Source organism: Nicotiana tomentosiformis, chromosome 5, assembly GCF_000390325.3.
Source record: "Nicotiana tomentosiformis chromosome 5, ASM39032v3, whole genome shotgun sequence".
Taxonomy (NCBI): Eukaryota; Viridiplantae; Streptophyta; class Magnoliopsida; order Solanales; family Solanaceae; genus Nicotiana; species Nicotiana tomentosiformis.
In genome coordinates, this window is record NC_090816.1 from 130,724,487 (window position 1) to 130,737,447 (window position 12,961).

The following is a 12,961-nucleotide window of genomic DNA, read 5'->3' on the forward strand; positions in this document are numbered from 1 at the left end:
GAAATAAGATATAACAATAATCATAAGTTCGACAAAGTACCGAGCGAAGAACTTCAGTATACCTATAGATGCCCAGAGGGACATCTTGTCAAGCTCTGTATATATTTACAAAGTGAGGCCTAGAGATTGGCCAAAAGTTGGGGGAAAAGAGGGAGAAGAGTCGCATAGGCGCACTTACAAGGTCAAAGTCGTACAGGCTGCATGATAGAAGGTAACAACAGTTACGAGATTAGAAGGATTCCGATCATAAGTCATGGTGTGAGAAAGAGGCCTAAAGGGGGGAATGCCCTGGCCTTTGGATTTATTCAAAGAACAATTGCCTAGATGGCAAGGAGAGTACTAAAGTATTCAAAAGACATAAGTTACAAAAATGATAAGTGCATCAGTCAACATTCGAGGACGAATGTTCCATAAGGGGAAATGATGTTACACCCCATATTTTCGTATGTGAAAGTACGCCATAAATAAATTAATGAAAGCTCGAAAATAAAATATTACATCCCGCATTTTCGTACGTTAAAGTTTCGTCGTAAGTTAATCGACGTAAATTCGGGAATGGAATTATTTTGCGATTATAAGCATTATGCTATTTCAAACAAGTGACGAGTAAATTCGTGAAGGTGCGAGGGTAAGCAAATCGAAGAAAATGAGTTTCGTCAAAGTTTGACAATTTGGGATAAAATATGGTCCAAGTTATAATACCCCGTATTTATGAACTAGTACCATACAAGGTACTACATGACCATGATAATAAGGTGTATAAAGTATGTTAAAATTGAGTAGTTTTTTAAATAATTCGAGATAATTCTTAATTATGCGGATAATTAGTTAATTACCGGATAAAAGGGATATTATCTAATTGCCTAATAAGTGGATAAAGATTAATAATTCCCACCCCCACCCCACGTGACAGCAAGCCACTACTATGACCTATGACTCTTAGTCATATTAGCTTAGTGGCCATCTAAAGTTATAAGGCACTTACGTGTAAGTAAGAGTAAGATATTATAAGCTTGGTGTCATAACATTACAAAGTTTGGTTTTCTTCCTAAATTCTTATGCAAGACACTTTCAAACTAGAATTGGTTTCATAGACATTACGGTTCAAACTCCATCTAGTAAGCTTTCAACAAAACTCTTGCAACCAAAACAATTCCAACAAGAATTGTTAGAATCGTAGCAACGTAAAATTTTGCGGTTCTAAAGAAGTACGGTGCAATCTTTTTCAAGGATATTATATGGATTTTCCCTATTCCATGTACGTTAAGGCTATCCCTTCTTTCTTTTTGGCATGACCCAAATGATACTCAAAGAAACGAGCAAACGCACAGTTTCTATAAACGAATCTATTCATAGAAATATCAGGGGTGTCTATATTCTTGATTCCCCATGTGATTTATTATTATATCTTCTGTTCATGTGTCTCAAAAAAATACGTATTTGATAAAATTTATCTGACAAACATATTATTTTTATGACATTCCGAGAAAATCTTATTAACGTATTTCTTAAGGCATATTATTTTTATGACATTCCGAGAAAATATTATTAACGTATTTCTTATGCATATCATGCATTTATACATATACATTGACCTATGACCAGATGGCGTTATATACGCATATATATGTATATTATATGTATATGGGATATGGAAAAAGGTTATGGCATTATATACGCACCATCACCTGATCAGCTGGTATACGTTGATGATTTGCCCACAGAGGCCGAAATAATAGGATGGGATGCCCTCAGAGGCTTGATGATATTATGAACACATATACCTATGCATGGTATGACATTTATACGCATATGAGTGACGTTATAAAAATAAAATGATTCACAGAGCTATACAGACGTACATGTCGAGTTTTTTACTCCATGTTTCTCTCATGTCTATTATTTACTGATTTTTATTCCTTACATACTCGGTACATTATTTGTACTGACGTCCCTTTTACCCGGGGACGCTGCATTTCATGCCCGCAGGTCTCGATAGACAGGTCGAGAGTCCTCCAAGTAGGCGATCAGCTCAGCGGAAGATGTTGGTACACTCCATTTGTTCCGAAGTTGCTTTGTAGTCAGTATGATTAGGACATGTACTGATTAGTATGGCGGGACCATCTCCAAACCTTTATGACATTTATGTACTCTTAGATGCTTGTAGACATATGTCGTATACGTGAAAGATTGTACGGTCTTGTTGGCCTATGTTTTGAATTTACAAATGATCATGTTGGCCTTATAGGCCCGTATGTCACGTATGTAAGTTTCTATATCAGGTTTGGTCGTTCTATGTTTATTCTGGTCAGCCCATAATGGCCCGTTTGGCCCATTTTGCCAATGATAGTACGATATGAAAGATAGAGTACGTTGGTACTCGGTTGAGTAAGGCATCGGGTGCCCGTCACGACCCATCGGTTTGGGTCGTGACAGGAGGTGTGAGAGTTACAATCATAATAGTGATGAGTAGTGGGAGGTTTATATTTACAATCATAATTGTGACTTATCCCAAAGAAAAGAGCTCACTGTTGACATCACATATAGTATCTTACATTACTATCGAAATAAATTTTACTTATTATTTCATAGATATTGTTGAAGAAGAATCACACGCAAACTAATAAAACTTGCAAGTTTATTTATTTATTTTAAATTTTTTTATTAAAAAAAATTGCACATTTTGGTTATAGTTTTTGAACTGCATATTGCATAGTGTGAACTGTTTTATATAGAAAGTTAAGGAGGATTTAGAACGGATTTTAGCAAGATCTAAAATAGAACTTCTACTAAATCTAAACTTCATTGCATATTTATATTCAAACAAAACACATAAAATCTCTATCTCTAAGAATAATATATGGTACATCAACATACAAATTAAAAATAAATTTCATACAAATTTAATACAAATTTGAATATCTACAAAAACATACATAGTAAAAATAAATTTCATACAACTAATTATATTTTATACAACTTATTTACAACTTATCTATAACTTTCATATATTAATTCTACCCAGTTAAATACAACTACAATATCATACAACTTAAATATAATTATTATACAAATTTTATACAATATGTCTTTTGCTATTTTGTATCTAATTTATACATAGTAAAAATAAATTTCGTACAACTAATTATATATTATACAACTTATTTATAACTTATCTACAACTTTCATACATTATTTCTACCTAATTAAATACAGCTACAATATCATACAACTTAAATACAATTTTTATACAATATATCTTTTGTATATATTTTGTATCTGATTCGTATATATTTTGTTTGTGGTGTGTGCTTTTTCCTCTCTAAAATTCCAATCAAAACTTACTCTCTTAATACAATTTTGATACATATCAACAACTTTATGTAAAAAGATAGTATTGATAACTTAAATACAAATTTTATACAACGATTCATACATTATACAACTATTTTTCAACTTTCATACAACATTCAAATAAAAATATATATATAACTACAACATAATACAATTTTACATATAATTATAATACAACATTACTACAATTTCGTAGGTATATTGTATGTCATGTATTCTTCTTCTTCCCATCGAGTTTCAATTTAAATTCAGCCAAAATCAAGTCTAATCTTCATAAAAACACCCTCAAAATTGAGATATAAACTCCAAACAATATTCTCAATTGTTTGCAACAACACCCGATCCAAATAAATAATGGTTTTTGAAAATCCAAATTCGATTTCAAAACTTCAAAACTTTTTAATGGTTGTCAGTAGTGGAGAGTCAAATACCTTTAAAATTTATTAATTGACAATTTCAATTTGAAAAGAATTTGCTAAGTTAAAACAATTGAAATTCATGAATTTCATTAAAATTTTATACAACAAGAAAACATAAAAAAACAGAGAACATCAAATGAAGAAAAATTGGGGGAAAAAATATAGAAGAAGAGTAGAGAGACGAAGAGAGAGAGAGACAGAGACTGAGAGAGAGTGGGCAAGTATAAAGGGATAAGGAAAAAACTGATATTCCTTATACAATTCCTAATATAAATGACCATGTAATTAAAGTTTAAAATTGTCAAATCCCTCTAATTACTATGGTCAATTGTGAAAGGAACAAAGAAGGAGTTCATATGAAAACAAAACTATACAACATCGGGCCGATCAACAACAAGGCCCAATCAACAATAAAATGGTTCACTAACTTAAGCGGCCCAAACCCTCACGGGCCGCAACTAAATCAGGCTCAATCTTTAAAGCTTCTTCAAAAGCATTTTGGGCCTCAATTTTCAACCCCTTCATTTCATAACACTGACCCAACAAACAAAAGGCCTTAGCTTGATCCGAGCAGCCCAATTTCACAGTCTCTAAAAGGTCCAACATAGCCGAGTCAACTCGTCTCTTCCGATTCAACGCCACTTGCAACTCGGCCCGTTTCAATAAAGCATCGCCTCTCTCTCCGTCGGACAACGCCTTCACCGCCGGCGGCGATAAGGCCAAATCCAAATACTTCAAAGCAGCAATTTTACGGCCCATGAGATCTAGAGATAAGGCTTTGAGAATATGGGCCGCTGGATCTTTGGGTTCGAGAGCTAAAGCTTTGTCAGCTTCGCCGGCGGCGGATTTTGCGAGATTGAAGGAAGTTGATTTATTCCGATTGGATTTTGCTCGGGAGAGGAGTTGGGCTCCTTTGATGAAGTGGATATGGGCTTGGTTAGTGGATCGGTTTTTTGATCGGAGTGGGGTTAGAGCTTGTTTGGGGAAATTGTACATGGCATAGAAAATTCCGAGTGTGAAAAGGAGGATAATTAGTTGAATCAGTATGTCTGTCTCCATTTTTTTGGTGTGTTAGCCAAACGGAGACTAAGGTTCGAGCTCCACCAACCTTTGTACAATGTGCTGACGGAGGACTGTGTATTCAATGGTAATTGTCCCTTTTTCGAGTTTTCTTCGTTTTGGATCATTATTTCTTGAAGGCCCAAGCATTTGAAAGCCCAATATGGGAGGCCCATTTTGTGACTATTGATAACAATTTCTGTGACTCTTGTCTTACGATAAGAGGTTGTTTGGTTGGAAACCAAGTTATCCTACCAAGATTAGTTATTTCTCCCTTTCATAGGAATAAAAAATATTATAATTTCGAGATAATTAATTTTGGGATTAATTATACCGCGATTTTATTTTTATTTTGTTTGAGTTTTAACTTTATTTTGCAATTATTTTTTAATCTAAAATTTTTATGATTTGTAGTATTTTTATATAATAATTCTTCTCACTTCGTGATTATTATTTGACAAGGATATTATTGTTATTATGTTTTAAAGGCAAGGGACGTGTAGAAGTATAATTTTAGTGAATAATGCAGCTCGCTGATGCTCAATTTTGGAGAAGTAACGTCTTATATTGATTATTGAGTATACTGTCACTAATTAGAAATGCAAAACTAAAAAAAAAAAAAAAAAAAGGGTATCCTTACGTAATAATTTTCATATGATTAGCACTTTCAAAACGAATTATAACTTATCGGTTTCTTACCTTATAAAAAATAACTTACTCTGTTTTCTGGTGTTTGTTCCAATAGAAAGCTAAAAGCTCCTTTAAATAGTTTCCTACCATTTAATTTGAGAGTGCGCGCGCGCCTTTGGGAAACATCTTTTGCATACCCTTAATAATTGCTATTATGAATTTACTTACAACTGCATAATTTACATTATAAGTTGGATCAGTGCAACCAAATCCAATAATAATACAAAACCAAAATGAAATAAGCTCTTTCAATCATTTTGATGAGTAAGTGACAATGCAGTATAATCACTTGCTTTTTGCTGCATCAATTTTGTGCTGCTAATGTCTTTTTTCGTTCTTGGCAAATCAACAGTTGACACATTAGAAGATAAACTTAGATGTTTGCGATGCTGCTTCTCAGTGTTAAGATGGACAGCATATCAAAACCTTTCACTCCAAAAAACAGCTAGTGGAATATGTGACTTGATTGAGCTCTTGATTTTACAAGATTTATGTACAAACAGAGAACAAGTACGAATAGCTAACAGCAACAGATGCAGAACAAGGATCAATGCGACTTGATCATAAGATCAAAAGATTACTCCATAACGAGCTGCATATGACGATTGAGATCTTTGAGATAAGTTGTGTTACTGTAATCGTCTAAATCACAAGCATCCAGCATCAATGATCTTCCTCCCGTTGATTTCTGCTTCATGTCTATGGGTTCGTTCTCGCCTTTCAACAGCTGAACAGCCTGCATAGTCCAAGAATTTACAAGCATTCGGGTAAATCTCATCTTGTACTCATAGATGGTTGTTTTGCATGCATTCAGTAACATCTTGTACCAAATCCTATTGTTTGCATAATGATAAAGTTACTAGAAATGAAGTTGAAATCAATTCAGCTTAGGTTTCGTTTTACATCCTTTATAGCATTTCTAGTCATTTCAGTTGCCATTTCACGTTCGGACAATAGGATAAGTTATTCTAGTTCGTTGTCTAAGGATTTCCAAACTGGTTGCTTTGAGGTTTTGGATTGGATGGTCAGATTCTTTTCAAATGTGTCTGGGCTAAAGTTTTTTTCAACTTGCAAACAGAGGTAAAAGATAAAGACGTACCCGTTTCATGTTGGGACGCATGTTTGGCAAGTGGTGAATGCATGTAGACGCTGTAAACATGGCTCGTTTCATCTCAATAACATCATAGGTATCGAGCAGACGAGGATCTGCTAATTCCTTGATGTTGTTCTTTTCCAGCATCGGTTTTGCCTATGCAAAAGTAGCAGCAGATATGAATATTTCTTCCAGAAATTCAAAAATTAGAGGCAAATCCAAGATTCAGAATCTATGAATTCAAAATGAGGTAATCTTCTTATCTGTATACACTTTAAACTTTTGGCATATGAATATATTTTTCGAGTCAAAAGTAATGAGTTTAGTTGAACCCCTGCATCAAACAAGTTTGTCGAAAGAAAGTGTCTATTTAACAAGACCATACCCACATCACAAGACTCTGTCGGGATGAATCAACAGCACGACGACCAGTAATAAGCTCCAATAGCAGAACTCCAAAGGCAAAAACATCGGTCTTCTCATGAACAATTCCATGCATAAAGTACTCTGGTGCCATATATCTGAGAACAAATTTATGTCATATTTTGATCAAAGTCACAGTTTTGATGGATGAATTCATTTAAAATGTAATAGAGCTGAACTTTACTTACCCAAAAGTTCCTTCAATTGGGGAAACAATATGATGAGCCCATTTTTCTGGCAACCACTTTGCAAGTCCAAAATCAGATATCTGCAACAATATGAAATTATTCATTACAAGTGAGTGACGTAAAATTATCATTACAAGTAAGGTTTTCAAAGGAAAACAAGATTGAAAACCTGAGGTTCATAATCTTCAGTAAGTAGAATGTTTGATGCTGTAATATCTCTATGGATTATGCGCCTTTGGCAATCAGAATGAAGATAACGCAATCCTTCAGCTACTCCAACTGCCACTTTATATCTTATTTTCCATTCAAGGCACTCTTCTCTACCTGAAATGCTGAGTTCTTCATTTATCAGTCAAAACACAACATCAAAATCCCAATTCAGCTCATTACATTTTATACTTCATTAAATGATACATATCCAAGTAATAAAGCATTAGACTAGAGATCAAGATCAAACAAGCATAGTTTGTTATTCCCCTGAACCGTGTGACCACCTCATCATCAAACCTAAAAATGTTTGAAAGAAAACACTTTTAATTGCTTAATTATATTATGTCTCGACACGCTGCCCTTGTTTCTTTTTCATGAGCCAATTATTAGAAAATATTTTTTGTTTTTTGGTAGCAGTGATCTGAACTGAGGAACTCTACCCTGCTCTTATATCATCTTTAATTGTTTGACCACCTCATCTAAAAGTTTAAGTTTTTAGAGTGATATCATCCGATCCAAAACTTTAAGACGGGTGAAGTGGCCTCGTACATTATAAACTCCTCTAGAAAATCTGATGAGGCACTCGTGTATTTTCTAACAATTCCAAGAGAATTATTCAGTAACCAAGTCGAGAGAGAGAAATACAGCACCGTGCAGTACAGAGGCAAGGCTGCCATGTTGCAGGTATTGAAGAACAAGGTGCAGACCACCATCAACACTGAAACCAATTAACTTAACAGCATTAGGATTATTGATATGAGCAATGATTCCTAGCTCAGATAAGAAGTCTCCAACTCTGTCCTCGTCATTCTTTTCTTTCTTTGTTATTTTCTTGACTGCTACAACTTGTCCATCAGGTAAATGTCCTTTGTACACTTCTGCATGTCCTCCTTTGCCAATTAAGTTATCTGTCATGTTTCCAAGGTATAAAATCAGTAGAATATTTAGCATAAACTACGTGCAAACTTAGTTGATGTTGGCTCTTCTATTTTCAAGTAAGCGTGCACATTATGCAATCTAATTATAAGAGTTATACGTTTCCTTGAAAGCAACATATTTTAGGCAAAATTGAGGGATTCTTGGACAAACCTTCTTTTGTTAATAGCGGTATTGGGACCCAACTTGAGCGTAACTATTATCCAAGATGGACACAATATTCTAGTCAATCAATGCCCCTAAAGGCTTTTAGTGTTTATGGTCTCAAGTGTTTTAAATTAACAATTTTCAAGGTATATACATATACATATATAATATAAGATTTGTGCCGAAACTTACGGGTATGGTGACCCCACACTATAACACATAGGTTCACCTCTGTCCCTGCAGTAAATTTATGCAGAAAAAAAAATCACCGAGATTTTTCTTATTCTAGTCTTCTATATTCTCCTCCACCTAGAATTCTTGGATGATTGGACTATTCTTTACTTTTTTTTTGAGTCAATATTTAATGGCAAGAAGCTGCAGGCATGTGCAGATGAGTACACCTGCAGCTGCATATTTCAAATTTGAGGGGACAAATTGAAACATCAAGGCCCATAGACAGTAATGGAAAAATTAAATAAGTTGGTTAATAGACTGTGTCATCACTCTCTTCTAGGCATAAGGGTATTATGATCTCAAGGATTCAAATTCAGAATTTCCGACCAAGATTACCAGCTTTCCACCTTCCTAATGTATAATAAAATAAGTCAAGTGTTTACCCCACCTTTCTGATGTATAAAAAAAATGACATGGGTTCACAAAATATTTCGCTGAGGTTTGAGAAATGACTACTCCAAGAAATTTTGATATAGTTGGTCTATCCTAATATAAATATTAATGATTGATTCCGTTGCTCGAACCTGTAATCTTTAAAGGGAAAACTTTTCAATGTCGCTCAAAAATAAGAAAAGACCTAGGTAGTGAAATTAAAGGTCAGATGGTGTAAATACGACCAGTCACCATCACTATCATTGTTGTAGTAAAAATCTTGAGCAGTCCATGTTTACTTTTCTGCCAAGGCCAAAGAAAAGTAGAAGATCAAGTACAAGGCTGCTTTGACTACTGAGAAGTGGGGTAGTTGAATTCCCTAAGAACCCAACATTAAAAAACTAAAAACTTAAATGTGAACTTATTATAAAGCAGGCAATAGCATGCGGCCTTAAAATGCACAAAAAGTACTCTGCATATGTCCCATACCTGTCTAGGCTCCTGCTTCTAAATTCATTATATATAAAAGGCGACAGTGCCAATATTGTCTTTTTATGTATAAATCAGTATTTTTTAAAGTTTTCTTAACAAAACGTAGCCTCAGAACAAGGGATAAACGTTATGCGCTTTTACACGTGATTTATGTGATGCCTATGACAGAAAGTGAGATCATGAAATCGGATCAAGAAAAAAAGACTGATATGCTTCAATAAGGTGTCGCAAAAACAGTAAATATGACACATTAAGCAAATCCAACACCAAAAAAAAGAGAGGAGGAAAGTGAAGTGCTATAAAATAAGGCACAAATTCACATAGTTCGCTTTTCTGGTGAATACAATATGACGTAAACTAAAAGACAGATCTATGAGCGTTTATCAAAATAAACAATACGTATTATGAATGTGACAAATAGACCAAGGTTCAATTCTTGGAACCAATCTCTTAATAAGGGAGATATTGTAAAATTTTCTTATTAGTGTATTTAAGTCTTTTTATAATTGAAAATTTTATGGTTTAGAAGAAGGATAAGGATTTTAATGAGTTAAAGTTTTGGGTGGAGCGGTAGTAAAGTCTTGTCTCTGTCAAGAAAGAGACATGCCCCTAATCTAACTGTTCCATGTTATAAAAAGCAGGCTAGTAACCCCACAACTAAAACTTCTTATTAATTTAAATTTCTTTGACTCAATTACCATTAACACTGCAAAAGTTCTACATTCCTTCCCAAAATAGACCTGAATCTCTTCAAATTTCAATTTATGTATTTATTTTGGGCAATAACCGGTGTGTTTCTTTGAAAGAACATGAAGGAGTATTCTAAAAAAGAAAAAAGAAAAAAGAAAAAAGAAAAATCTGCAAATTTCTAATTTCAATAACTCATACAAAAATGTTTTAGTAAAAAAGAATAATCTTTTTTTTCTTGGAAAAGTAGAAAAAGGCTCCAGATTTTTATACTCCCATATTGTTTTATAGCATCCCAAGGACAAATGGCAACATATAGCACATTTTCAGAGAAAGGTACTAATTGACCTTAGGGGTCGTTTGTTTGGAAAGAAAATTATTTCGAGATTAGTTATTATACGGGGATAAAAAAATTTTATAATTCCAGAATAATTAATCTCGAAATTAATTATACTGTAATTTTCTACCAACCAAATATGGGATAAACTCTTCTTAAATTTAATTTCGGGATTAATTATTTCTTATCCCTCTTAATAAACGAGCCCTTAAGCATAAATAATTTTGAAAAAAACTACAAAATATACTTAAAACTTAAAATTATGTAACACTAAAGTGTATGGTCTAAGTCAATAAAAGAAAAACTATGAAAAATCACGATCCAAATTATAGAACATATAAATAAAGTAATTTGAAGGGGACATTGGATCAGAGGTAAAATTATCTCCATCCACCTGACTTCAGTTGCGGGTTAGAGCCGTAAAAGACGACAATAATAATTATATTATGGTAGGTTCTCTATACGCTAGATGATTTGTTTGCCAGATTGACCTTTATAACAAAAGTAATGTGTATTTTCTTATCTATTTAAATCTTATTCTGACGAGTTATTCAATAATTGTGTTGAGACGGTAAATATCTAATAGAATAGTTAAAGTGCGTACAAATTGACATAGATATCAAATTGTAGATTTACCTGGAGTGAAATTATCAGTAGCTTGAGCAAGTTCATCAAAGCTAAAATTCCTCCAAGAAGGCTTAGGCACAACAAAATCATGGCAATCAATTCTATCTTCTTCTGCACTTCGAATTCTAGCCAGTAATTTCCTCTTAATATTTTTCTTTGGTAGTAAATTTTCATATCCTCCAAATAATTGTATAGTCGATAATCTTCTTATAGACTTTTTCTTCATTTGATCAAAAAAATTCTTAAAACTCAATCCTTGCTCCGCTTCCTCTCCTCCTCCACCTCCGCCACCTCCGCCGCCGGAAACTGCCGATTTTTCGCCGCCGGGAGACGGAGATGACCCGAAACTGCAGCTCCTTTCCCCGCTGCTAATGCTGCTGTTGTCGGAATCTGATGTACCTGAGATATGAATTTCCAAAACTGCCCTTGGTGATGACTGATCATCTTTGGTTTTTTTGTCCTTTTCTCCATTTTCTTCTTTACCCTCCAAAATTTCTATTTCTACTTTTACTTCTACTTCTTCTTGTTCCTTTTCTGCTTCTTCTCTCTTCATATCTTCTTTTGCTCCATTTTCTTGAACTTGTACAACACTTTCACCTACAAAAATTCATATTAGAGAAAAAAAATCAATTTTCCTCCCAGTTTTTTGCTCTACATGACGGATGCAGTATACGTGAAAATTACTAAAAATTTTACGAATATTAAGTTCTTAACCCATAATTGTAAACGTATAATGAGCTCAATGACGTAAACATAAAAACAGAAAGACAGAACTCAATCATAGTAAAATTCTGAATCGGTCGCCTATGCTAATATGTCTAAAAAGGTTCAAAATTTAGAAAAGGGTTTAATATAAATACACATAAAAAGGAAGAAAAAGGGAAAAAGGCAAAGGAAAGAACCTTCCATGGTATATTTGTAGATGTTGTGTTAAAGACAAATGAATAAATTTGAAGAATTTGCTATGAAGCAAATGAAAAGGAATTTAGAAGAATTAGAACATATTCTATGAAGGTTTACATTTGAGGTTCAATCATAATTCATAATTCTTCTCCCCTAAGAAGAAGAAGAAGAAGAAGAAGAGAAAATGGTATATCTTAGAGAAGTTGTTTTTCTTATTTGAAGAAAAGAGAGGTAGAAGAAGAAAAAGAAGAGAGAAAACCGGCTATGTTGTACTTGGAATAATATTATGTGTGCTTACATTTATACGCTAATGGAATGCAAATACTATAATTAATGAATAATTATAAAATTTGTGGGGGGCATGAAATCTTAGCCGTTTGATTTCGATATTCTTGGCTATTTATTGGTTGATGAAATCTCAGCCGTTAGAGTTGGACATTCTTGATTTTTGGCGCAACTAACGCTATGTGTATTGTCGGGGAAAAAATCAAATAACGAACCCAACTAACTTGATGTAAATTTTAGAGAGTTTGAAGGGTATTTTAAGTAGAATTGTTTTTTAAATGGTGGAGTACGTATATTATTCTTTGTTAAATTTTTAAAAGCTGTGTTTGTGGACTATATAATAATATTTATATCAACAGAGGTTAAGTTGCTTAAACAAAGGTGCAGGTACGGGCGGAACTAGGATTTCAAGTTTATGAATTCGATATCCTAATCGCTTTAAGCTACTGAGTTCTAAATTAGTACTTTATATATATATATAATGAATTTTTTAAGGCAAATACAG

The 12,961-nt window shown here is 33.6% G+C and overlaps 2 protein-coding genes and 1 long non-coding RNA gene across 4 annotated transcripts; 1 reads left to right on the forward strand and 2 right to left on the reverse strand.

The window, feature by feature from the left end:
- Nucleotides 1-3,997: 3,997 nt before the first annotated feature.
- Nucleotides 3,998-5,251, reverse strand: LOC104108159 (uncharacterized). The gene has a single exon (XM_009617143.4). The coding sequence runs from the start codon at nucleotides 4,830-4,832 to the stop codon at nucleotides 4,197-4,199; it is 636 nt and encodes a 211-aa protein (XP_009615438.1). The 5' UTR covers nucleotides 4,833-5,251; the 3' UTR covers nucleotides 3,998-4,196.
- Nucleotides 5,252-5,968: 717 nt separating this feature from the next.
- Nucleotides 5,969-12,445, reverse strand: LOC104108161 (receptor-like cytosolic serine/threonine-protein kinase RBK1). The gene is made up of 8 exons (XM_009617145.4): nucleotides 12,171-12,445; nucleotides 11,278-11,865; nucleotides 8,087-8,344; nucleotides 7,396-7,550; nucleotides 7,227-7,306; nucleotides 7,001-7,136; nucleotides 6,622-6,771; nucleotides 5,969-6,258 (listed from the first exon to the last, which is right to left on the reverse strand). The coding sequence occupies exons 1-8, from the start codon at nucleotides 12,175-12,177 to the stop codon at nucleotides 6,100-6,102; spliced, it is 1,533 nt and encodes a 510-aa protein (XP_009615440.1). The 5' UTR covers nucleotides 12,178-12,445; the 3' UTR covers nucleotides 5,969-6,099.
- Nucleotides 6,149-7,137, forward strand: LOC104108160 (uncharacterized). 2 transcript variants are annotated; one of them, XR_004510014.2, is made up of 3 exons: nucleotides 6,149-6,289; nucleotides 6,601-6,865; nucleotides 6,964-7,137. It is a non-coding gene; the product is annotated as an uncharacterized lncRNA (long non-coding RNA). The 2 variants fall into 2 exon arrangements; XR_011408027.1 differs by lacking the exon at nucleotides 6,964-7,137 and having other exon boundaries at nucleotides 6,601-6,946.
- Nucleotides 12,446-12,961: the final 516 nt, after the last annotated feature.